Below are 27,492 nucleotides of genomic sequence, written 5' to 3' on the forward strand. Positions count from 1 at the left end.
TCATGTAACAAATAAAACCTGGCTTAGTGATTGAGGGAGAATGTCAGTGGGAGCAACACAGAGGAATTGTTTGTCATGCATAAATGTTGTGCCAGTACTACAGGAGACATCATCACACACAAATATATAAGACATAGACACATACATTTTTTCTCATCAGCTTCATGAACATATTAAAGGGAGTGTTAAGGGAAGAAAAAACAAGTTTGAAAATTTGTTTGAAAAAGAAAAAAGTTTGAAAAAAAGAAAGAAAAGTCAGTAGGGCAGTAAAAAATAGTCAAAACAATGAATATTGAAAGTAAGACAACAAACACACACACACACACACACACACACACACATATATATATATATATATATATATATATATATATATATATATATACACAAAGAATTAAGTTAAGCACCCCCCCCGTTTTTTTACAACCTCGCACATTACAAGTTTGTTGTCGTCAAAACAGTGTAATATACCCATGATATTGCTATATTTTCTGGAGAAGTGATATTATGGTCACATAAAAACATAACAATCATGCCGTTTTCAATATTTTATTCTGAATAATTAAAGGTGAAATTTTTTGGGAATTTTAGGCATATTTTCACCTCAATTTAAGTATGGAGCTATAGGTCCATCACGGACAGTGTGGATGACGTTTATGTTTTCTAACGCACAGTCATTGTTCTGAGAAGACCTCTAGCGATCTTTGCGTCAATAACGTGTGTAGGACCCACGTGATCGGATCACTGACTCAACCCTACGTCTCATAGACCCTGTAAGCCGTCGTATGCGTTGCTGTGGCAGGTTGTTCCATTCCCGATGTAATGCACGTTCCAATTCATCCAGATTGGCTATTGGAGGGACCATCTTCGCAATTTGTCGTCCCAACATGTCCCAAACGTGCTCGAGGGGGTTCAGGTCAGGACTGTACGCAGGCCAGGGGATGGTTGTCACAGCACCTTGCTCCAGCAAGGCTCGGACGCGTCTCGCACGGTGAGGCCTGGCGTTGTCATCCATGAAGATGGGATTGACGCAAAGATCGCTAGAGGTCTTCTCAGAACAATGACTGTACGTTAGAAAACATAAACGTCATCCACACTGTCCGTGATGGACCTATAGCTCCATACTTAAATTGAGGTGAAAATATGCCTAAAATTCCCAAAAAATTTCACCTTAAATTATTCAGAATAAAATATTGAAAACGGCATGATTGTTATGTTTTTATGTGACCATAATATCACCTCTCCAGAAAATATAGCAATATCATGGGTATATTACACTGTTTTGACGACAACAAACTTGTAATGTGCGAGGTTGTAAAAAAACGGGAGGGGGGTGCTTAACTTAATTCTTTGTGTATATATATATATATATACATATATATATATACATAGAAACACACACACACACTAGTAATAAAGACATATCCAAGACTTAATTACCTCCCATGGCATTATCAAATACACGGTTGGTGCAGCAAACCAAAATTCAAAGAATCTAAAAGCATGAAAGCCTCAAGTATAGAGCCCTCAAGCATGCTTGATAAAAACTGCGTATCAACATCAAATGCAGAAATCTGTATCCTTCCACCCTTTCCCCTTGCTCGGATCCAGCAGTGTTCCACCTTACCCCCAGGGAGTAACCAAACAAAAGGTAGAACGGAAGTGAGAGGGGAGAAGCAGTGAGTTGCGGAATGGCAATAAGAATAATAATGAAAAAACCCCAAAATGCTTTGGAAAATGTGAACACAGACTTTTGCCAAGGACAACACGAGCTGCACAGTGTCCTACAAGTTCTACCAAATAAAGGAAAAGAAGTGAAGCACTTCAGCATCTAACTTGCTTTTCCATTTCTTTCCTGAACGCTGATCCACTTGCCCATGGCCATCCTAGTCCTACTTTCTCTAAAAGGTAGAACTGGATTTTAAAAACCTTCCCAAAGTCACACTTCAACAAATACCTGAAGGAAGACCAACGACATCTTTACAATATCACCTGTAATAACTAAACAAGTAGAATGTGTTCATGTGCTTGTACATTCTTTTTTTATTGTCTTGAACCTCATTCATGAATTATTGCGTCAATATTACCTTCTTGTAAATCTGTGTTTATCTTACCGGCTTATCCATGAACTAAATACCGTAAACATTTCTACAAATTGCAGGGCAACACATGAGTAATCATTTAATGAAAATATATTGCACAAAATCACAAGTTAGGAAAAAACTAAAGGTTCCAGGGAACCTGAACTCAACTGGTCTATGTCAATATGGTTAGAATATGGCCAATATGGCCACCAATATGGCCAATATGGCTGACAGGTCACATGACCTATGATGTCATCGTTATGATATGCATCCAATCAAGTGCCATACTGTATGTGGTCAAAGTTTCAACTCAATCGATCGTAAAATGAAGGCAGAGATGCATTTTAAAGGTTTTCATCAAATCCAATATGGCCGCCATGTCATGTGACCTATGATGTCATAATTAGGATATACATCCGAACAAGTGATATACTATAAGTGGTCAAAGTTTCAACTCAATTGATTAAAAAATGAAGGCGGAGATGCATTTTAAAGGTTTTCATGAAATGCAATATGGCCACCATGTCACGTGACCTATGACGTCACCGGTATATATACCCGTAATATATGTTTTGAGGTTTGTACCATACTGTCTACACACCAAATTTCAGCCTTCTAGCTACATTAGGAAGTACCAGATTGACAAAAATTGATTTTTCAATATGGCCGCCCTGCCACGCCCATTTTTGGGCGTGCAACGCCCAAATGCAATCCCAAACTAGTTTATCTCTTAAAGATGCTGCATAACAAGTTTCATCAAATTTAATCAATATTTGTGACTTTTAGAGCAAAGACGTCGAATTGTTTACAGATGACAGACAGACAGACAGACAGACAGACACACGACAGACGGACGACGGACACTGGGTGTCGACAAAAACTCAGCTGGACATAGTCCAGTTGAGTTAAAAACACAAATTTAACCCCATGCTTTTGTTAAAATTCAATAATACATTAAAACACAAAATAATTTTATTGTCGACATTTAAAGAGAGCTGAAAGTTGGAAGTAATGGTCTTTTCCAGAGTGATAATTGTACCAATACAAAGTATTAGTAGTAGAAGTAGTAGTCGAAGTAGAAGTAATAATGGAAATAGTAATAGTCGTTGGAATAATATCCTTATATTTAAAGGAATCTTCTTTCATTGTTATAATCATTGCAAAACTTCCAGTTGTGCTGATTTCCGAGTGGTGAATCAGGTTGAATCACATGGCGAGGCTTGAATCACAGGTTGCGCAAACTGCTAAGCCAGCCGTTTGTAGGCAGGGTGTGGCATCCTGCGGACAGGAATTCTATGTGAAGTGATCAAACCACCTAGTTGCAAATCCAAAAAGAAAGTGAGAAAAGATGCTTTAAAAAACGTGATGATTTTTATTGAAAAAGAAAAAGCAGAAAGAAAAAAAAGCTTATTTTGTTTATACTCTTCCTTAGCTTAAGGATCTGATCCTGGTGTTGGCTTAGCGGTCAGGGTGCCGGCTTGGGATTCCTAGGATCCTGGGTTCGAATCCCGGTCGATCGCTGAATTAACGCTAGGGGGGGGGGGGGTTGACTCAGCCTGTCATCCTTCCGAGGTCGGCAAATTGAGTACCAGTTCACTGGTAATTCCCTGTGTGTCGCAAGAGGCGATTAACAGGGTTGGCGGCAGGAAGGGCATCCGGCCATAAAACATGGCCTCAAAAAGGGGACCACGGTGCCCGAAAAAGGGCAACCCCTGCTCTGCGGGGAAAAATGGCCTCTAAAGGTGGTTTTTAGCTTAAAGATCTGATTGGGATGTAAGACAATGAAGGGTGTAGGAAAAAAAAGTGCAGAAGGGTTTTTCAGCAGAATCGACAGTGACATCATCACATATGATGAGAGTTAGGACGATAGTAAGGCAGGGGCCCTTCACTTGGAGTGTTGTTAATCTCTATGGAATTGTCTTTCTCGAGAGTTAGTGATGCAGAAACAGTAGATTGGTACCCAGAAGCATTGCAGATAGAGAGGTACGTGGATATTGGCTAGACTGTTACGTAGCTTATACGAGTACGAGTACTATTAGGTATGGATAGGTGATTACCCCGCGCATGCGAAGCGAATAGTGGGGTTCTGCAATTGGTTTATGCTTGTCCCGTCGGTCCGTGCGTCCTTCCGTCTTATCAGCTTTTGATCGAAGAACAACTTATTTGAATCGAATGTTGCATAGTGAACATGAATAGGAACATGAATATGAAACAAGTTTGCTGTTTTACGGTACTTTGGCTTTGAATCCATCCCGATCGCCTAGGTAAGATAATATTTTTATGCGCAGAGAGGAGTAAGATAATATTTTTACTCTGTCTACCTGGCAATCAAACCAAATTGAAAATCATTCCAAACAGAAAACTTACTGTTTTTAAAGGTACATACGTTTTTAAAGGTACATGATCTTAAAAACCCAAGAAAGTTAATTAATTTTATGTTTTTCATGCAGGAAAATAATCCTGGTGTTAGCTCAACGGTGAAGGCTTAATATCTTCGAATATAATATAGTGTAGTGGTTACCTTGTTCACATGTCGCGGTTATCTTATTCACATGTCGCGGTTAACTTATCCGCATGTGACGGTTACCAATACGATGTGTTTAGTCTAAACCACGCACACGGGCTTTTGATTGTGTGGTCGTCACGCACGCGCGGCTGTTGCAGCCACGCCCTCCGAAGAGGGTTCTTGGTTTTATATAAGCCGTTACGACTTCCGTTCGTCAGCAGTTGCTGGAGATTTCTGTAAAATAAACAACCTTTTGTACCCAACGAAATGGCCTCTTCTTATCGTCTTCGGCAACCGCTAAACTGGTGACCCCGTTGCCCCCGAACGTATTCGGGGGCCACATGAACACGGCAGGATTGCGACCGCAATTTCTTCCACAAGACCTAAACTCGAACTGCCGCAGTTTTAGCAACGACGAGCGACCATGTGGTTCGCGCATCGCGCTCGGTTCCTCCTCTACGACTGGAGGGGCGCACCAGCTCCGGGACCCTCCGAAGGAACGCCGTTACGGGGCGTGGGCGGCACGGCTACTTCGTCGCCTTCGCGCACACAGGCCGAGTACTGCTGCTCGTCGCCTCCGCGCACACAGGCCGGGCACGGCTACTTCGTCGCCTTCGCGCACACAGGCCGAGCACCGCTGCTCGTCGCCTCCGCGCACACAGGCCGAGTACTGCTGCTTCGTCGCCTCCGCGCACACAGGCCGAGTACTGCTGCTCACCACTCTTACTACTGCTCCTACGGCGGATCCCGAGGCTGATGCTCCTGCAACTACAGCTACTGCCGCTGCTCATCTCTTGCGCATGCACGGCTGCTTCGTTACCTTCGCGCGCACTGCTGCTCGCCACTCCCGCAATTCCTACTGCTGCAACTACAACGGCTACCGCTGCTCACCACCCACGGCCCGGCTCTGTTCCACCCGCGGCCCGGCTCTGTTCCACCCGTGGCCCGGCTCTGTTCCACCCGTGGCCCGGCTCTGTTCCACCCGCGGCCCGGCTCTGTTCCACCGGCGGCCCGGCTCTGTTCCACCCGTGGCCCGGCTCTGTTCCACCCGCAAACTACGTACACGCCCGTGGCGTGCCTTCTGGGGGGGCGCATGTAGTGGTTACCTTATTCACATGTCGCGGTTACCTTATTCACTTGTCGCGGTTAACTTATCCGCATGTGACGGTTACCATTATGATGGGTTTGGACTAACCCACGCACACGGGCTTTTGGTTGTGTCATCGTGACGCATGCGCGGCTGTTGGAGCCACGCCCTCCGAAGAGGGTGCTTGGTTTTATATAAGCCGTTACGACTTCCGTTCGCTAGCAGTTGCTGGAGATTTCTGTACAATAAACAACCTTTTGTACCCAACGAAATGGCCTCTTCTTATCGTCTTCGGCAACCGTTAAAATAGTTTATTGCTACAAGTACACCCGCTCACTACGAGAGGGCAGGAAGTGTCATTCCTCTTTGGGGTATATAGATTACAGTCGATCTATGGTCTGGTCTCAAGAACATTGGGTGTGTGTTTATTTACCAAGTTTCTTGTGGAGAGATCGCCAAGTGGTTTAAGCATTTGAGCAAGCATTCCATTCAAAACCGTTAAGGAACGGCTGGCTTGGAAAGCGCTAGCTAGCTGCTTGGTAAATGAGCACAACCCGAGCTTGTCCCTTTCAGTTTCGTATGAAACAGCAGGAGCGAGTTTCAAAAGTTACCTACGAAAAATGACACGGTAGCGGCAGAAAGGGCCATATTATTAACCAAACCCTTGTGGGGTATATAGAGTACAGTAGATCTTCGCTCAGTTCTGTAAGTAAAACTAACCTCATGGATGTCGGGATTCCTCCAGATTTCTTCATTTAGTGTTATAAACAGCATTAGCGACTGTTAAAAAAGCTAATCATACGTATTTATGGTTTATAATAGTTTTACTTCTGGTGGAGGCCGTTGGGCCGTTGCTACCACGAAAACACCATGATAAGCTATTTATAAACGTTGCCTCGACGTTTGTTCAAGGAGGAAAACCCCTTGGGGAGGTGAGATATTATTGGTATTATTGTTTTGTAATAACATTAATATTCTGCTATTATCGTTGGTGTTGTTATTCGAAGCGGCCTTGGAAAAACGCCACGATAAAGCTAACTTTACATTGGTATACACCTCAACATGCAACCCCATTGCCAGAAATGGTGGGGAAAACCCGCTTGGGGGTGAAAACCCCCTTGGGGAGGGGGGCAAATGAATGTGCTACAACCTTCATTGTGTAACCTTTAAACATCCCTGTCAAGATTGGAATGTATTGGGGTCAAAAAATCATCAGACAGACAGACAGACACCAAATGGCGTATTTTAGATGATGATGATGATATGCATGGTAACATACTGTTGCGGTTTTGAGAACCCACACAGTAACATCATTGAAGGTTAAAGGTTGCACCCCATAGATAGGCCACAAGCAACACGTAGGTCACCTTAGGATGGTAGCTTTTTCTTAGTATGTGTTTATTTAAGGCCATTCCCAATAGTTGCACCTGCGTTGCGTAAAACAAATAAGAGTAGGCCCCTTTCGTTCATTTTGGCAGCCTCCCTCCAAGCGACGCCATTAAGCGCTCTCCAGTCTATGCCCCATCGGCCCTCCCAGTTTGTTACGCTCCTTGGCCAGCAGCCTTCGCTGCCCTTGGGCTTCTGCTCGAACCAGCCCAAAAGCCACGAGGTGAGGCCCGAAAAGGGGGGCGGAGCGCAAGGGTGGAGGTGCGGCCACGTCAAGCGGCCATCAAGGCGGAGCCGGTAAACCATCACCAGCCAACCAGGGCTAAGGTGAGATCGCCTGACCGGGCGTGGTTGGGGCTTCCAGAGCGTTCGCTGGCTTGGCTTATAAAAGCGCGGACACAAAGCCCTCATAAGGACTGTGCGGAGAGGTTTGAACAGCATTGATTGATCAGGACTGTGCGGGAAGGACTGTGCGGGAAGGACTGTGTGGGAAGGACTGTGTGGGAAGGACTGTGCGGAGAGGACTGACTGAACAGCATTGATTGATCAGGACTGTGCGGAGAGGACTGATGCGCTTTATCAAAAGGACTGTGCGGAGAGGACTGACGCAACTGCAGTCGTTATATGAGGTTGACCTTCAGTTCTGAGCGGGGAGGGCTGATGCGCTTTATTCAGAAGAACTGGTGCGAGAGTTGAGTACGAGAGGGAGAGATGCGCTGTGGCAATCAGCTTACAAAGGACGAGCGCGCGGCACGCATTGCCGAGAACTGCAGTGTGCAGGACATTGGTGAAGGGGCGCTTGGAGCGAGTAATACCGGGAGCGCGTGTAAAGGCGCCGGTACGCATATTACATACGCGGCCAAGAGCCATGAAGTCGCGCTAGCCCAGCTTACCGACCTTTCCCCCGACACAATAATTGCCCGCTCGCACCTACGCTACGCGGAGAGCTGTCTGCCGTCCACCATCATCGCCTGGTACGGGTCGAGGACCGGAGCCAGACCGGAGCCTGAACACCATCGCCGGACCTTCCACCCTACCTTCTACATCCCCGCGTGAGTCTGAAGTCTGAGACCGAATCTGAGAGTGATCGGGCCCATGTCCAAGGAATAGAATAAGACTGTTATTAAGGCTGCCCTGTGTTCTTTTCCTTCCTCTTTCCTTGTACATCCTTTCTTTTCCTCTTCTTTGTACATTGTTAATAAATTACTTGTTCTTCCTGGTTTCTTCTCAATCCGATCGTCCTAGTCATTTCTCAATTGGGTAAGCATGGCTCGATCCCAACCGCTATAATCGGGTTAGTCCTTGTTAACAGCTCGGATCGCGGATTGCTATCCGCTCGGCATATTCCATCCATATCCGTGATTCGGGCGGAAGTGATTCCCTCATTTCCGGTCAGCGTTAGTACTTAGGTAATAGGGAATCCCTAGTCCTACAAACCCTACCTAACACTGCCCGGGAAGGACGTTATAACCCCCAGGATCGCGTCGGCCAGATAAAAGACAAGAGGATTAACCCCCCCACCCTCCCCCCACTTGATAAGGGGAAGGCCGACGTCGGAGATCCGCAACAATACAATATAATTTGTCAAGGCATGTGTTTGTTTAGAATACATCACGATAGTTTATAATTAATTCATAAAATGAACAGCAGTGGTGTAGGAGCTGTGCTCCCACATAGTCGGAAGAATGGACGCGACAAAAAGCTGGAATTCGTCCGAGTTTCTTTATTGAAACAAAACAACTCGGGTACTCTGAAAAGCCCGTTTATCGGGCAGCAATATACAGACTTGGCATTTAATATGGAATATCTTTCTTGTGGGGGTGAACTTACTTTTCAAGATGACTTAGAACCAAAAGTTCATTGGAATTGTGTTGAAATTATTCTAGATCTTGTTAATGTGACCTTTAAAAGAAACAAAAACCACATTTGACATTTCGAAGCAAATAAATTGATCCTTGAAAGTGATGTAAACTGATATCGAACTCAATTCATGGACAGTACTGTGATAAACTTCTGTACGTTTTCCAGAAGTATCTCTTTATTTTGCACATTAGCCAAAAAAAATTTCAACAAAAACAAAAGCTAAATTATGACTGGGATTACGGACAGTAAAATTACAGTTCAGTACTTCGTGTAACCCCCACGAGCATTCAGGAGAGCATGTACACGTCGAGGCATGCTGTTCACGAGATTTGCCAAGGTTTGGACAGGAATCGCTTGCCATGCAGTGACAATAGTCTGCTGCAATTCACGCACAGAGGTAGGCTGCTGGTACAAGTTGTCGATTTGACGCATTAATTCTGCCCACAAGTTCTCTGTCGGATTCATATCCGGGGACATGGCAGGCCACTCCATATGCTCTACACCACGGTCAGCAAGAAAGTGTTGGATCATGCGAGCACGAAGAGGCCGTGCATTGTCATCTTGGAAGACAAAGTTTCCTCGAAAGGCTGCACGAGCAAATGGAAGCAATGTTTCTTCCAGAATGATCCTGTACTTGAACTGATTCAGGTTTCCAATCAGAACAACCAGGTCAGTTTTGCCCCCTGCATGAAAAGCAGCCCAAACAGTTACCCCACCACCTCCAGCTTGGACTCTTGGCACTATACAATCTTCTTTGTGGGCTTCATGCACTTGTCTGTGCACTCGGACGCGGTCATCTTGACGATAGACCAGAAATCTAGACTCGTCACTGAAGGTCACATGGATCCAGTGTCCTGGCTGCCATCGACGGTGCTCTCTGGCCCACTGCAATCGGCGCTGGCTGTGTTGTCTGGTCAGGCGTGGCTTTCTCAGGGGATGCCTGGCATGAGAGCCTGCTTGAACCAGTCGTTGGTTGACTAGCCTTCTGGATACAGGCACATTTGTCAGTTGCTGCCACTCAGCCCTAAGCCGATTAGCTGACTTGGTACGGCCATTGCAGACTAACCGGTGCAGCTGGCGATCATCTCTCCTTGTGGTTCTGCGTGGACGTCCTGGCCTCGGTATTGGAGTAGGGACACCCCTCTGAGCATTTCGTTTCAGGATCTTTGACACCTGACCTTGAGTGATGCCATACTGCCGAGCAATAGCACGCTGTTTCATGCCAGAATTTCGTAAAGCCACCACTCCGTGACAAACAGCATTGTCAAGTTGACGGACCATCTCCAGAGGAAGCAGCAATAACTTTTGTAGACGTGCAGCAGTTGTTTTCCACTAATACAGAACGCAACAACCCTTATATACCTGATTGTGAAGCCAATCGTCAAATGTACCTGTCCGTACATTTTGTCACGCCACCTGTGATATAATCCTGTTATTGACTTCTTGCTGCGAAAGACAATCAGTGACATGGTTCTTTCAACAAAGACATCACCGAAGGGTAAAATAAACTCACCAGATTGATATACTGAGTTCAGAAAGTAAACCCAAGTCAAGAAAAAAAAATATTCCATATTAAATGCGAAGTCTGTATATACACATTATCCCGGAGCGTTTGCCCGGGAAAGGCGAGAGGGGGCGTGGCCGGGCGTCCTGGACGCGGCCTGGTAAGTCGAGGGCGGGCATGCCCGGGCATGCCCGGGCGTCCCGGACGAGGCCTGGCAAGTTGAGAGCGGGCCTGCCCGGGCGTCCTGGACGAGCCCGGCATGGTGATCGCTCCGCGTCCTTGGTAGGTGCAAGGCGATTGTGTAAACCCAGCGGTAGCCGCTACAGTGGGATAAAATTCCTTTTTTGAACGCTCTGACTTCATCCTTATAGCTCGGTATCTTTTCCTCGATGGCAGCAGACAAAAATTATGCGTTTGATGGAACGCATCGTGAATTAATACACCGGTTTTCATACAGACTAGCGATCGAAGGCAGGTTCACTCCAATAATTACAATGATATAATTATTATTATATAATAAAATAATTGTATAATTACGGTGCATTTTTTTCCCTTGCACATTCTGTCCTGCGACCAAACCAGACAGTGATGGAGAGTGTCAATACATCAGTGGTCCAGTGTTCTCTTTTTTCAGGGCATGTCACATGTTGGTAAAACTTAGGAAGGCCTTTCTTCAGATTTGTTTGATTGAAATCACCAGCCATGATGAGAGTAATAATAATAATAATTAATAATTCATTTATTTTGTATAGCGCTTTTCATGAAGCCCAAAGGCGCTTTGACAGAGTGCAAAACATAATGCATACCAAAACATGAAAACAACAATTGCAAAAAGACAAGAATCAATAGGGAAATATTTAAAGCAAAAGGAGGGAGAAGGAGAAGTGATAGTCAGGGGTTAAATGCTGTGGGTTGAATGTTGAATGCAGTGCTGAACAGGTGGGTCTTGAGTGATGTTTTGAATGTGGTGAGTGAGGAGGAGTCTCTGATGGTGTGAGGTAGTGAGTTCCAGAGGGTGGGAGCAGCGATGGAGAAGGCCCTGTCCCCCCAGGATCTGAATTTGGTCCGGATGGGGGTGGGGGGGTCAGGAGGTTGGTACCAGCAGAGCGAAGGTTGCGGGTGGGAGTGTGTCTGGAGAGGAGGTCAGCCAGGTAGGATGGGGCCAGGTTATGGAGGGCTTTGTAGGTCAAGAGGAGGATTTTAAAGGGTGTGTGTGTGTGTGTGTGTTTGAGAGTAGCATCAGGATTCATCCAGGAGGCGTCATTGCATCCGGGATGGATCCATCGAGCCAGGTATCGGTGATGAAGTATGTACAGCTATCATGAAATTGCTTCCTACCTCTTAAATCGTGAAAACCATAAAATTCCTAATTCGTCTATTTTGTGGAGGAGGGAGCGAACGTTAGAAAGGAAAATGGTTGGTAACAGCGGACGAATGTTGCACTTCCGTGACCCCACAAACATTCCCCCATGCCTGCCACACTTCTGCTCATGCCCCCATGCTTGCCCCACTTCTGCTCCTGCCGATTGTTCGAACCAGTAGAAGCTCGACTAGAGTCAGTGATGATACTTCCGATAAAGCTGAAAGATGAATAGACATTCGACTCCAACTCAGCACAGTTGTTCCGAATCGATGTGTGTGTGTGTGTGTGTGTGTTTGTGTGTGTGTGTGTGTGTGCTTGTTTGTGTGTGTGTGTTTGTGTGTGTTTGTGTGTGTGTGTTTGTGTGTGTGTGTGTTTGTGTGTGTGTGTTTGTGCGTGTGTGTGTGTGTGTGTTTGTGTGTGTGTGTGTGTGTTTGTGTGTGTGTTTGTGTGTGTGTGTCTTTGTGTGTGTGTGTGTGTGTGTGTTTGTGTGTGTGCGTGCGTGTTTGTGTGTGTGTGTGTGTGTGTTTGTGTGTGTGTGTGTTTGTTTGTGTGTGTGTGTGTGTGTGTTTGTGTGTGTGTGTGTGTGTGTGTTTGTGTGTGTGTGTTTGTGTGTGTGTGTGTGTGTGTGTGTTTGTGTGTGTGTTTGTGTGTGTGTGTCTTTGTGTGTGTGTGTGTGTGTGTTTGTGTGTGTGTGTGTGTGTGTGCGTGCGTGGTTGTGTGTGTGTGTGTGTTTGTGTGTGTGTGTTTGTTTGTGTGTGTGTGTGTGTGTGTTTGTGTGTGTGTGTGTTTGTGTGTGTGTGTTTGTGTGTGTGTGTGTGTGTGTGTGTGTGTGTGTTTGTGTGCGTGTGTGTGTGTGTTTGTGTGTGTGTTTGTGTGTGTGTGTGTGTGTTTGTGTGCGTGTGTGTGTGTGTGTGTGTGCGTGTGTGTGTGTGTGTGTGTGTTTGAGTGTGTGTGTGTGTGTGTGTTTGTGTGTTTGTGTGTGTGTGTGTGTGTATGTGTGTGTTTGTGTGTGTGTGTGTGTGTTTGTGTGCGTGTGTGTGTGTGTGTGTGTTTGTGTGCGTGTGCGTGTGTGTGTTTGTGTGTGTGTGTTTGTGTGCGTGTGTGTGTGTGTGTGTGTGTGTGTATGTGTGTTTGTGTGTGTGTGTGTGTGTGTGTGTTTGTGTGCGTGTGTGTGTGTGTGTGCGTGTGCGTGTGTGTGTTTGTGTGTGTGTGTGTGTGTGTGTTTGTGTGCGTGTGTGTGTGTGTGTGTTTGTGTGCGTGTGTGTGTGTGTTTGAGTGTGTGTGTGTGTGTGTGTGTGTGTTTGTGTGTGTGTGTGTGTGTGTGTGTATGTGTGTGTTTGTGTGTGTGTGTGTGTGTGTGTGTGTGTGTGTGTGTGTGTGTGTGTGTGTGTGTGTGTGTGTGTGTGTGTGTGTGTGTGTGTACACAGATAACATCATGGTTTTGTTATGAATTGTTATAAATGCCCCACTGTTCTCTTCAATCTTCTCAAGTGAAATGAAGTCGATAAGCAGATAGAACGAATTATGTCGTGTTCACAGAGCACAGGCACGATGCGCCAAATAGCCTCCTGTTGTTTCAAAGTTCTTTGTACATCTTTGTGAAAAAGAAGGTGAAAATTTTGAAAGAAAAAAAAACATAAAAGGCTGGAATGAAATAATGAAAATAAAAAGAGCATCATAGATATGAAAGACTTCTCAAGAATGAATCACTCCAAAGACTCCAATATTCATTCCACATAGGAATTTAAATAGGACTAGACTGTCAATCCAAGGGAGAAATGTAAAGGTAGAAATCTGCAGGTTATATGGATGGTTCAAGCACCAGTGAGAAGAGTGTGCAAACGATCCACTGACCTGGAAGTGGAAGATTCCAGCGTAACTATCGTCAAATCCCTGGTCAGAAGGAACGACGCGAGACATCAGACGCTCACTCATGGTGAGAGAGGCAATGGCTGCCAGGAGCCAACAATCACCTGTCACCAGTGAGGAATACAATACGAATAGCTTAGGAAACTTCGCCATCTACATATTATGTACACAAAAGGAAGTTGGAATTAAGGACAGGGAAGGGAGGAAGTTGGGGACAATGGAATGGAAACATAATCAGGGAGAATGAGTAAAACAGGAAATGATTAATGTGAGAATAAAAAGAAGAAGGGGAAATTGGGACAAAGGGAGGGAAGAGGAGGGGGAGTAGGGTCAAAATATCAATCTGACATTTGTGCAAACTTACCGTGGAGGCTCAAATAACATTTCATCTCCCGAGCTGATTGTTTCAATTGAACAATGTGATTCCGAATTACAGGATTGGGGATGAAAGTGGGGGCTTGTTACCCCACAGGTGGTGAAAATGTAACGTTTGGGGATGAAAGTGGGGGCTTGTTACCCCGCAGGTGGTGAAAATGTAACGTTTGGGGATGAAAGTGGGGGCTTGTTACCCCACAGGTGGTGAAAATGTAACGTTTGGGGATCAAAGTGGGGGCTTCTTACCCCACAGGTGGTGAAAATGTAACGTTTGGGGATGAAAGTGGGGGCTTGTTACCCCGCAGGTGGTGAAAATGTAACGTTTGGGGATGAAAGTGGGGGCTTGTGAAAATGTAACGTTTGGGGATGAAAGTGGGGGCTTGTTACCCCGCAGGTGGTGAAAATGTAACGGTTGGGGATGAAAGTGGGGGCTTGTTACCCCGCAGGTGGTGAAAATGTAACGTTTGGGGATGAAAGTGGGGGCTTGTTACCCCACAGGTGGTGAAAATGTAACGTTTGGGGATGCAGTGGGGGCTTGTTACCCCGCAGGTGGTGAAAATGTAACGTTTGGGGATGAAAGTGGGGGCTTGTTACCCCGCAGGTGGTGAAAATGTAACGGTTGGGGATCAAAGTGGGGGCTTGTTACCCCGCAGGTGGTGAAAATGTAACGTTTGGGGATGAAAGTGGGGGCTTGTACCCCGCAGGTGGTGGAAACGTAACGTTTGGGGATGAAAGTGGGGGCTTGTTACCCCGCAGGTGGTGAAAATGTAACGTTTGGGGATGAAAGTGGGGACTTGTTACCCCACAGGTGGTGAAAATGTAACGTTTGGGGATGAAAGTGGGGGCTTGTTACTCTGCAGGTGGTGAAAATGTAACGTTTGGGGATGAAGGTGGGGGCTTGTTACCCCACAAGTGGTGAAAATGTAACGTTTGGGGATGAAAGTGGGGGCTTGTTACCCCACAGGTGGTGAAAATGTAACGTTTGGGGATGAAAGTGGGGGCTTGTTACCCCACAGGTGGTGAAAATGTAACGGTTGGGGATGAAAGTGGGGGTTTGTTACCCCACAGGTGGTGAAAATGTAACGTTTGGGGATGAAAGTGGGGGCTTGTTACCCCACAGGTGGTGAAAATGTAACGTTTGGGGATGAAAGTGGGGGCTTGTTACCCCACAGGTGGTGAAAATGTAACGTTTGGGGATGAAAGTGGGGGCTTGTTACCCCGCAGGTGGTGAAAATGTAACAGTTGGTGATGAAAGTGGGGGCTTGTTACCCCGCAGGTGGTGAAAATGTAACGGTTAGGGATGAAAGTGGGGGCTTGTTACCCCGCAGGTGGTGAAAATGTAATGTTTGGGGATGAAAGTGGGGGCTTGTTACCCCGCAGGTGGTGAAAATGTAACGTTTGGGGATGAAAGTGAGGGCTTGTTACCCCGCAGATGGTGAAAATGTAACGTTTGGGGATGAAAGTGGGGGCTTGTTACCCCGCAGGTGGTGAAAATGTAATGTTTGGAGATGAAAGTGGGGGCTTGTTACTCCGCAGGTGGTGAGAATGTAACGTTTAGGGATGAAAGTGGGGGCTTGTTACCCCACAGGTGGTGAAAATGTAATGTTTGGAGATGAAAGTGGGGGCTTGTTACTCCGCAGGTGGTGAAAATGTAACGTTTGGGGATGAAAGTGGGGGCTTGTTACCCCGCAGGTGGTGAAAATGTAATGTTTGGAGATGAAAGTGGGGGCTTGTTACTCCGCAGGTGGTGAAAATGTAACGTTTAGGGATGAAAGTGGGGGCTTGTTACCCCGCAGGTGGTGAAAATGTAATGTTTGGAGATGAAAGTGGGGGCTTGTTACTCCGCAGGTGGTGAAAATGTAATGTTTGGGGATGAAAGTGGGGGCTCGTTACTCCGCAGGTGGTGAAAATGTAACGTTTGGGGATGAAAGTGGGGGCTTGTTACCCCGCAGGTGGTGAAAATGTAACGTTTGGGGATGAAAGTGGGGGCTTGTTACCCCGCAGGTGGTGAAAATGTAACGGTTGGGGATCAAAGTGGGGGCTTGTTACCCCGCAGGTGGTGAAAATGTAACGTTTGGGGATGAAAGTGGGGGCTTGTTACCCCACAGGTGGTGGAAACGTAACGTTTGGGGATGAAAGTGGGGGCTTGTTACCCCGCAGGTGGTGAAAATGTAACGTTTGGGGATGAAAGTGGGGACTTGTTACCCCACAGGTGGTGAAAATGTAACGTTTGGGGATGAAAGTGGGGGCTTGTTACTCTGCAGGTGGTGAAAATGTAACGTTTGGGGATGAAGGTGGGGGCTTGTTACCCCACAAGTGGTGAAAATGTAACGTTTGGGGATGAAAGTGGGGGCTTGTTACCCCACAGGTGGTGAAAATGTAACGTTTGGGGATGAAAGTGGGGGCTTGTTACCCCACAGGTGGTGAAAATGTAACGGTTGGGGATGAAAGTGGGGGTTTGTTACCCCACAGGTGGTGAAAATGTAACGTTTGGGGATGAAAGTGGGGGCTTGTTACCCCACAGGTGGTGAAAATGTAACGTTTGGGGATGAAAGTGGGGGCTTGTTACCCCACAGGTGGTGAAAATGTAACGTTTGGGGATGAAAGTGGGGGCTTGTTACCCCGCAGGTGGTGAAAATGTAACAGTTGGTGATGAAAGTGGGGGCTTGTTACCCCGCAGGTGGTGAAAATGTAACGGTTGGGGATGAAAGTGGGGGCTTGTTCCCCCACAGGTGGTGAAAATGTAACGGTTAGGGATGAAAGTGGGGGCTTGTTACCCCGCAGGTGGTGAAAATGTAATGTTTGGGGATGAAAGTGGGGGCTTGTTACCCCGCAGGTGGTGAAAATGTAACGTTTGGGGATGAAAGTGAGGGCTTGTTACCCCGCAGGTGGTGAAAATGTAACGTTTGGGGATGAAAGTGGGGGCTTGTTACCCCGCAGGTGGTGAAAATGTAATGTTTGGAGATGAAAGTGGGGGCTTGTTACTCCGCAGGTGGTGAAAATGTAACGTTTAGGGATGAAAGTGGGGGCTTGTTACCCCACAGGTGGTGAAAATGTAATGTTTGGAGATGAAAGTGGGGGCTTGTTACTCCGCAGGTGGTGAAAATGTAACGTTTGGGGATGAAAGTGGGGGCTTGTTACCCCGCAGGTGGTGAAAATGTAATGTTTGGAGATGAAAGTGGGGGCTTGTTACTCCGCAGGTGGTGAAAATGTAACGTTTAGGGATGAAAGTGGGGGCTTGTTACCCCGCAGGTGGTGAAAATGTAATGTTTGGAGATGAAAGTGGGGGCTTGTTACTCCGCAGGTGGTGAAAATGTAATGTTTGGGGATGAAAGTGGGGGCTCGTTACTCCGCAGGTGGTGAAAATGTAACGTTTAGGGATGAAAGTGGGGGCTTGTTACCCCGCAGGTGGTGAAAATGTAACGTTTAGGGATGAAAGTGGGGGCTTGTTACCCCGCAGGTGGTGAAAATGTAACGTTTAGGGATGAAAGTGGGGGCTTGTTACCCCACAGGTGGTGAAAATGTAACGTTTGGGGATGAAAGTGGGGGCTTGTTACCCCGCAGGTGGTGAAAATGTAACGTGCCAAGTGTTTTCAATCGTAAAATAAAGGCTTCAATTAATGTGCTTAAAATGGGGAACTTGTGGTGCCACCCTACAATCCCCCCATAGTCATTGATGGATACCCTCATGACACAGGGAGACACAAGCACATTCATGTGGGAAAAGGACGATGGGCTGGCAATGATGCAAAAAACACAAGCAACGTTACAGGTAACGATCTGCGGTTGACAGGTGGAAGGATCCTCACCAAGACTGCCTTGACAGATGTCTGTTCTTGTTGCCCCCCCGACAATGAACTGGGGATCTGCACATATCTCCTGCAGTATTAGAAAGGCGGGGGGGGGGGGGGGGGGAGGGAATGGAAGAAAGGAGATAAGTCTATTTGGAATCCACTTGGATACCTAGCTGCCATAAATAAATAATTCAAATAAATTCAAGTGAGAAAGAGTTCAAAAGGTAATTGGGTAAATATCCGAGAGCTAAACTTTGGCCGTTCATAAAATACCTGTAATTTCTCCACCCGCAGCCACTTCATGTCCAATAAGGAACAGTGAGCTGCATGGAAAAGTACATTGCCCTTCGTAGTGGAAGTTAAGCTGGTTGTCCCATCTGTTAGCATTTCTTTGTGGACATTAAATATTCCACAGTAACTTTTTTTTAACGTATAGACCAATGCAGATTGGAACCCTGGCCAAATATAAAATTTCAGTCCTAATCTACAGGAGCGCCACACCTCCGTTTGGATGTGAGGATGCAACCAGCGGATCAAAAACATTACTGAATCACAGTGAAATGTGCATTTTCTAAGCACATAGATGGATGTGCCATTCTGATCAATCAACACATCGACAGTGATAGCTGCGACGAGTAAAGGGCATTGGGTTCGCAAGAACACACACTGGTAAAGGTGAGCAATCTGAGCATTCGATGGGAGAGAGGATAAAATAAACAACTTAGTACTGCACATTATTGTTGATAACTAGCAGGGGATACCTGGTGATGCCCAGGAGGAATACCTGGCACTGCCCAAGGAGGCGCGGGGGGATACCCGGCGCTGCCCAAGAGGGATACCTGGCACTGCCCAAGGAGGCGACGGGGGATACCCGGCGCTGCCCAGGAGGAATACCTGGCACTGCCCAAGGAGGTGAGGGGGGATACACGGCGCTGCCCAGGAGGGATACCTGGCACTGCCCAGGAGGAATACCTGGCACTGCCCAAGGAGGCGAGGGGGGATACCTGGTGATGCCGGGGAGGGATACCTGGCACTGCCCAAGGAGGCGAGGGGGGATACCCGGTGCTGCCCAGAAGGGATACCCGGCGCTGCCCAGGAGGGATACCCAGCGCTGCCCAGGAGGAATACCTGGCACTGCCCAAGGAGGCGAGGGGGGATACCTGGTGATGCCGGGGAGGGATACCTGGCACTGCCCAAGGAGGCGAGGGGGGATACCCGGTGCTGCCCAGAAGGGATACCTGGCACTGCCCAAGGAGGCGAGAGGGGATACCCAGTGCTGCCCAGGAGGGATACCTGGCACTGCCCAAGGAGGTGAGGGGGGTACCTGGTGCTGCCCAGGAGGGATACCTGGCATTGCCCAACTGGGTGAGGTTTCCCCGGCGGTGGTTTGTGGATGTGTTAGACATTGAATAGCTATGGAATTATTAGCCTCATGGTGGCTACCTTTGCCTGTGCAGTGGCAGCACTGCCTGACCCCACATCCCAATATACACTTTATCGTGGCCTTTAGTGGTCTCAAAATGGGTGCCAAAGCCAATGAGTGGGAGCTGAAACCTTGCCCAGATTCTGAAATTCCAAGACCCAAAATATGCGGTCTGCAGGTACAACGGTTTGGCCGTGAAAGAATAACATACAAACAAACACACAAACACTTGAAAATACTTATAAGGTCGAATAAACAGCTTAATGTGTAGTTATTAATAAAATAAATAACCGAATGGGGAATTAACAATAAATACTTATATTATCAGCACAGGGCACTGCGATTAGAGCCAAACACACCTGTGACAAAGAGGACATAATTTTATCATTGAACATTGTGCATCAGCCACAAATAAACAACAAACAAATAAGTAAATAACAAAGGGAAACGAGTAAATAAATTGGGAATTGGCCTGCTGCGCCTTCGCATGTGAGCGTATCATACCAACATTGTTACATACTAGGGCATGCCCGTACTATATCTATATCTAAAATTATATCCCCCCCCTCTATTTACATGAAATGGTTTGGTCCAAAGCGAACGGCTTGCGAGTGGTGACAATCCCCCCCCTCTATTTACATGCAATGGTTTGGTCCAAAGCGAACGGCTTCCGGAGTTTGGTAAAGAAATCGCCATCGCGTGCACAAACGCGCAGGAAAGCGAATGAATCGCAAATTCGTTTTTATTAGTTGTAAAACATAGTTTAACGCCAACATAGTTTGCAAACGTGAAATAAATGAATACGCTCTCAAATGTGCCATCCGAGGCAGAGTGTGCCCGCCACGTTCGGCACACGCGATAGTTCGCTGCTCTCTGATTGGTTGAATCGTTTTTTGGACATAGCTCGGTAAGTAATTGTCCGATTAATATGAAACCTTGAAAAGGCACATCCTCGGGTCCCCAGCAATATACCTGGCAAGTTAAAAGTATATCGGACCCGTGGTTGTCGAGAAACAGCGGTCACAGACAAACGTACAGACAGAGATTACTGGAATTATAGATAGACTAGGGCATGCCCGTACTATATATAAGCTAGGACGTGCCCGTACGTGGGTGCCCGTTCCTTGCCAAAAAAAAAAAAAAAAAAAACATGAATGGTTTGGTCCATTCGCAACGACCACAGAACCCCCCCCTCTATTTACATGCAATGGTTTGGTCCAAAGCGAACGGTTTGGTCCATTCGATGTGATTCGATGATTCGATGTGAATGGTTTGGTCCATTCGCAACGACCACAGAACCCCCCCCTCTATTTACATGAATGGTTTGGTCCATTCGCAAAGCCAAAGCGAACGACCACAGAACCCCCCCCTCTATTTACATGAATGGTTTGGTCCATTCGCAAAGCCAAAGCGAACGACCACAGAACCCCCCCCCCTCTATTTACATGAATGGTTTGGTCCATTCGCAACGGCAAAGCGAACGGCGAACGGCTAAATCGCCATAGCTCGGTAAGTACTTGTCCGATTAATTTCAAACCTTGAAAAGGCACATCCTCGGGTCCCCAGCAATATACCTGGCAAGTTTCAAGTATATCGGACCGGTAGTTGTCGAGAAACAGCGGTCACAGACAAACAGACAAACGTACAAACGTACAAACGTACAGACAGAGATTACTGGAATTATAGATAGATTAAATTTGAGACATGTGGGTGAGAGTCAAGAGGAGAAAAAAAAATGACAATACAGTACAGATTATAATTAATGGATTATTAATAGAATTGCCATGGCAAACGACTTTATTAACGACTGAACAAAGTTTCTTCTCCAACACTCAGAGATTAATACAGTGCACGCTTAATGGAGATGTTCGTTTTTGCCTTGAGTATTTCTACAAGTGTTGCTGAGACTGAGCGTGACACACACAAGGCCAAGCCTGACACACACAAGGCCAAGCCTGACACACACAAGGCCAAGCCTGACACACACAAGGCCAAGCCTGACACACACAAGGTCAAGCCTAACACACACAAGGCCAAGCCTGACACACACAAGGCCAAGCCTGACACACACAAGGCCAAGCCTGACACACACAAGGCAAAGCCTGACACACACAAGGCCAAGCCTAACACACACAAGGCCAAGCCTGACACACACAAGGCCAAGCCTGACACACACAAGGCCAAGCCTGACACACACAAGGCCAAGCCTGACACACACAAGGCCAAGCCTGACACACACAAGGCCAAGCCTGACACACACAAGGCCAAGCCTAACACACACAAGGCCAAGCCTGACACACACAAGGCCAAGCCTGACACACACAAGGCCAAGCCTGACACACACAAGGCAAAGCCTGACACACACAAGGCCAAGCCTAACACACACAAGGCCAAGCCTGACACACACAAGGCCAAGCCTGACACACACAAGGCCAAGCCTGACACACACAAGGCCAAGCCTGACACACACAAGGCCAAGCCTGACACACACAAGGCCAAGCCTGACACACACAAGGCCAAGCCTGACACACACAAGGCCAAGCCTGACACACACAAGGCCAAGCCTGACACACACAAGGCCAAGCCTGACACACACAAGGCCAAGCCTGACACACACAAGGCCAAGCCTGACACACACAAGGCAAAGCCTGACACACACAAGGCCAAGCCTGACACACACAAGGCCAAGCCTGACACACACAAGGCCAAGCCTGACACACACAAGGCCAAGCCTGACACACACAAGGCCAAGCCTGACACACACAAGGCAAAGCCTGACACGCACAAGGCCAAGCCTGACACACACAAGGCCAAGCCTGACACACACAAGGCCAAGCCTGACACACACAAGGCCAAGTGTGACACACACAAGGCCAAGCCTGACACGCACAAGGCAAAGCCTGACACGCACAAGGCCAAGCCTGACACACACAAGGCCAAGCCTGACACACACAAGGCCAAGCCTGACACACACAAGGCCAAGCCTGACACACACAAGGCCAAGCCTGACACACACAAGGCCAAGCCTGACATACACAAGGCCAAGCCTGACACACACAAGGCTAAGCGTGACACACACAAGGCCAAGCCTGACACACACAAGGCCAAGCCTGACACACAAGGCAAAGCCTGACACACACAAGGCCAAGCCTGACACACACAAGGCCAAGCCTAACACACACAAGGCCAAGCCTGACACACACAAGGCCAAGCCTGACACACACAAGGCCAAGCCTGACACACACAAGGCAAAGCCTGACACACACAAGGCCAAGCCTGACACACACAAGGCCAAGCCTGACACACACAAGGCCAAGCGTGACACACACAAGGCCAAGCCTGACACACACAAGGCCAAGCCTGACACACACAAGGCCAAGCCTGACACGCACAAGGCCAAGCCTGACACACACAAGGCCAAGCCTGACACACAAGGCAAAGCCTGACACACACAAGGCCAAGCCTGACACACACAAGGCCAAGCCTGACACACACAAGGCCAAGCCTGACACACACAAGGCCAAGCCTGACACACACAAGGCCAAGCCTGCCATTCTTTTACATTTATACAAGTTGGACCTGAGGTCGGTGATGATCTTCTGAACAACACTAAACAATGACTCACAGTACTCCATCAAACAAAGACAAGTGTTCTCTCCCCGAAGCATCATTGTGAATGGGGCCTCAAAATTGCACTAATTTTGACAACTAACAAGTGCCTGACAAACTGCTGTCCTTGTTCTTTGTTGTGCAGTGCCTATAAAAAGTATACACCCCCTTTCAAATTTTTCACCTTTTGTTGCCTTATCACCTTGAATGAAATTGCATTAAATCAGACTTTGTCACCTTCATTTACACATCATAACCCACAACTTCCAAGTGAAAAACAAATTTTATAGATTTCAGGAAATTAATTAAAAATCTAGAATATCTTGCCTGGATAAATGCCCACCTACTTATACCACCTATACCACCACTAGTTTTCACCCTACATACCCCATTGGGAGTTGATGGCACGTGCGAAGTTTCCATTTTTTTCATTAAGCGGTATCGGAGATGTCCAAAGTTTTAAAAAATCCAATATGACTGTCCTACCATATGACCAATGGCATCAGAGTTATCAATAAAATAGTATCCGTGGGGAATCCCTCCTATGTTTAAAGTTTTGCATCGATCGGACAAGCGGTTGCAGAGAAAATAATATTTAAAGCGAAAGTATGTCGATAAATAAAACTTCCTCCGATGCTCTCTGTAAATATAGCTGATATTTATTGGAACACCAATATATTTTTGGTCAGGCTGATTCTAGATCACTTTAAAACAAAAAGTTACATCGAACCCAGCACTTAATCAGCCGATTGTTCAAGTGAAAAGCAGTTGCCATATTTCTGATGCGTTTGGACCAAGTTTCCAGTGTGTGAAGTCCTCCTCCATTGCTTTTAGGTCCTTGGAGAGTACACGGGCCATCTCCTTGTGCTGGTAGAGCAAGGTCGTCTGCGTGAGCAAACTTTCACGATGTTGTGTGCCGCATATCACCCACATACATATTAAACAGTGAAGGTGCAAGCATGGAGCCTTGTGGGTGTAAAGTATCTCGACAAACTGCGATCAATTGATCAGAATTATGTCCTTGAAGACAGTGAATAAACGCGTACGACAATTGATCCCATCCTCGTCGCCATGTAAAGTATCTCGACAAACTGCGATCAATTGTCGTACGCGTTTATTCACTCTGCCGATCAAGGCCCGATTCACAGCAGCGCCATCCGAGCTCTGGCGTAGGGATACAACCCGGTCCCGGTGTAGGGATACAACGGTGAACATTTGCACTGCATACATGACAGTGGGATACCATTGTTTAGGGTCCTTGAGGATTAAACAGTGAAGGTGCAAGCATGGAGCCTTGTGGGATACCATTGTTTAGGGTCCTTGAGGAACTTGCCTAATTTCAGAGGAAAACTCAAAAACAGCAACTGCTGAACAATCATACGAAGATACGCCATTTGGTGTCTGTCTGTCTGTCTGTCTGATGAATTTTTGACCCCGATACATTCAGTCGTTACGTATCCAATCTCAACCAAACTTGATAGGATGACGAAGGGTAACATAATGAAGGTTGTAGCGCATTCATTTGCCCCCCCCTCTCCCCAGGGGGGGTTTTCTCCCCCGAGCGGATTTTCCCCGTCATTGCCGTCAATGGGGTTGCATGTTGAGGTGTATATCAATGTTAAACTAGAACGCCACTCAGTAGAGCACATACTCCCGCCGTGGGTGGCCGCTGCTGAGCCCTATCTTCCAATGGCAAAAAATCCTTCAAAAAATTCCTGGATCCGGAAAAATATCCTGAGCTTCACCAAAAACGAATCAATTCTTCCTTATCCCAAGGGCAATCATCCCACCAACTTTCATCCAAATCCGTTCAGAACTTTTCCAGATATCTTGTTCACAAACACACGAACACACAAACATACACACACACACGGACGGACACGATCGAATGCATTATTCCCTGGCAGGAGTAATTAGCTTTATCGTGGCGTTTTTCCAAAGAAGAAGATTTATTGTGGCGTTTTTCCAAAGAAGAAGATTTATTGTGGCGTTTTTCCAAAGAAGAAGATTTATTGTGGCGTTTTTCCAAAGAAGAGGATTTATTGTGGCGTTTTTCCAAAGCAGAAGATTTATTGTGGCGTTTTTCCAAAGAAGAAGATTTATTGTGGCGTTTTTCCAAAGAAGAAGATTTATTGTGGCGTTTTTCCAAAGAAGAAGATTTATTGTGGCGTTTTTCCAAAGAAGAAGATTTATTGTGGCGTTTTTCCAAACAAGAAGATTTATTGTGGCGTTTTTCCAAAGAAGAAGATTTATTGTGGCGTTTTTCCAAAGAAGAAGATTTATTGTGGCGTTTTTCCAAAGAAGAAGATTTATTGTGGCGTTTTTCCAAAGAAGAAGATTTATTGTGGCGTTTTTCCAAAGAAGAAGATTTATTGTGGCGTTTTTCCAAAGAAGAAGATTTATTGTGGCGTTTTTCCAAAGAAGAAGATTTATTGTGGCGTTTTTCCAAAGAAGAAGATTTATTGTGGCGTTTTTCCAAAGAAGAAGATTTATTGTGGCGTTTTTCCAAAGAAGAAGATTTATTGTGGCGTTTTTCCAAAGAAGAAGATTTATTGTGGCGTTTTTCCAAAGAAGAAGATTTATTGTGGCGTTTTTCCAAAGAAGAAGATTTATTGTGGCGTTTTTCCAAAGAAGAAGATTTATTGTGGCGTTTTTCCAAAGAAGAAGATTTATTGTGGCGTTTTTCCAAAGAAGAAGATTTATTGTGGCGTTTTTCCAAAGAAGAAGATTTATTGTGGCGTTTTTCCAAAGAAGAAGATTTATTGTGGCGTTTTTCCAAAGAAGATTTATTGTGGCGTTTTTCCAAAGACGCTTTTAATAACAAAATTAACGATATAATCGCATATTGTTGATGTTATTACAAAACAATATTAATACTAATAATGTCCCACTTCACCAAGGCGTTTTTCCTGCAGTGATATCGTGTATAAATAGCTTATAGTTATATGGCGTTTCCGTGGGAGCAACCGCTTCTCCAGGAAGTAAAAATAATATAAACCACAAACACGTATGCTTAGCTTTTTAAACAGTCGCTATTGCTCTTTATAACACTAAATTAAGAAATTTGGAGGAATCCCGACATCCGTGAAGCAATGTTTACTTACAGAACTGAGCGAAGATCTACTGTACTTTATATAACCCACAAATGTTTGGTTAATAACATGGCCCTTTCTGCCGCTCCCGTGTCATTTTTCGTAGGTAACGTTTGAAATTCGCTCCTGCTATTTCATACGAAATTGAAAGCGAGAAGCTCGGGTTGTGCTCCTTTACCAAGCAGCCAGCTAGCGCTTGCCAAGCCAGCCGTTCCTTAACGGTTTTGAATGGAGTGCTTGCTCAAATGCTTAAACCACTTGGCGATCTCTCCACAAGAAACTTGGTAAATGAACACACACCCAATGTTCTTGAGACCCGAACATAGATTGACTGTAATCCATATACCCCAAAGAGGAATGACCCTTCCTGCCCCTCCCAAAGGCTGTGGGTGTGCTAGTGACATTAAAAGTCAAATCTAAAGCTTTCCAAATGCATACAGTGCATTCAGAAAGTATTCAGACCCCTTCACTTTTTCACATTTTGTTATGTTGCAGCCTTGTGCTGAAATCGTTTAAATTCATTTTTTCCCTCATCAATCTTCACTCAATACCCCATAATGACAAAGAGAAAACAGGATTTTAGAAAGTATTGCAAATTTATTAAAAATAAAAACTGAAATATCACATTTACATAAGTATTCATACCTTTTGATATGACACTTGAAATTTAGCTCAGGTGCCTCCCATTTCTCTTGATCATCTTTGAGAAGTTTCTACTTATCTACACCTTGACTGGAGTCCACCTGTGGTAAATTAAATAGATTGGACATGATTTGGAAAGGCATACACCTGTCTATATAAGGTCTCACAGCTGACAATGCATATCAGAGCAAAAACCAAGCCATGAGGTCGAACGAACTGCCTGCAGAGCTCAGAGACAGGATTGTGTCGAGGCACAGATCTGCGGAAGCCGACAAAAAAAATTCTGCTGCATTGAAGGTTTCGAAGAGCACAGTGGCCTCCATCTATCTATAATTCCATTAATCTCTGTGTGTATGTGTGTGTGTATGTGTGTGTGTATGCGACAACGATTTCTCGACAACTACGGGTCCGATATACTTGAAACTTGCCAGGTATATTGCTGGGGACCCGAGGATGTGCCTTTTCAAGGTTTCATATTAATCGGACAATTACTTACCGAGCTATGGCGATTTCTTTACCAAACACCGCAAGCCGTTCGCTTTGGACCAAACCATTGCATGTAAATAGAGGGGGGGGGGGGGGGGTTCTGTGGTCGTTGCGAATGGACCAAACCATTCATGTAAATAGAGGGGGGGGGGTTCTGTGGTCGTTACTGCCACGTGGTTTCAAAGTTTTTTTTTGTTGTTGTTGTTTGCACGCATGTTTTTTTGCACCCACGTACGGGCACGCCCTAGGATGTTTACACACACACACCCCTACACACATTTTTTTTTTTTTTTTTTTTTGGCAAGGAACGGGCACCCACGTACGGGCACGTCCTAGCTTATATATAGTACGGGCATGCCCTAGTAATTCTTAAATGGAAGAAGTTTGGAACAACCAGGACTCTTCCTAA

At 46.0% G+C, this 27,492-nt stretch overlaps 1 protein-coding gene across 2 annotated transcripts in view; it reads right to left on the minus strand.

The window, feature by feature from the left end:
- CAPN11 (calpain 11) overlaps positions 1 to 27,492 on the minus strand; it is a 101,509-nt gene that overhangs the window by 62,571 nt on the left and 11,446 nt on the right. For both annotated transcript variants that reach the window (XM_068129462.2, XM_068129461.2), the window contains exons 2-3: positions 17,847 to 17,916; positions 13,648 to 13,766 (exon numbers count right to left, since the gene is read on the minus strand). In XM_068129462.2, coding sequence (XP_067985563.2) covers positions 13,648 to 13,766; positions 17,847 to 17,916 — 189 coding nt within the window. The remainder of the gene's footprint in view (positions 1 to 13,647; positions 13,767 to 17,846; positions 17,917 to 27,492) is intronic.

This window comes from Myxine glutinosa, chromosome 9 (genome assembly GCF_964187855.1).
Source record: "Myxine glutinosa chromosome 9, kmMyxGlut1.1, whole genome shotgun sequence".
Classification (NCBI taxonomy): domain Eukaryota; kingdom Metazoa; phylum Chordata; class Myxini; order Myxiniformes; family Myxinidae; genus Myxine; species Myxine glutinosa.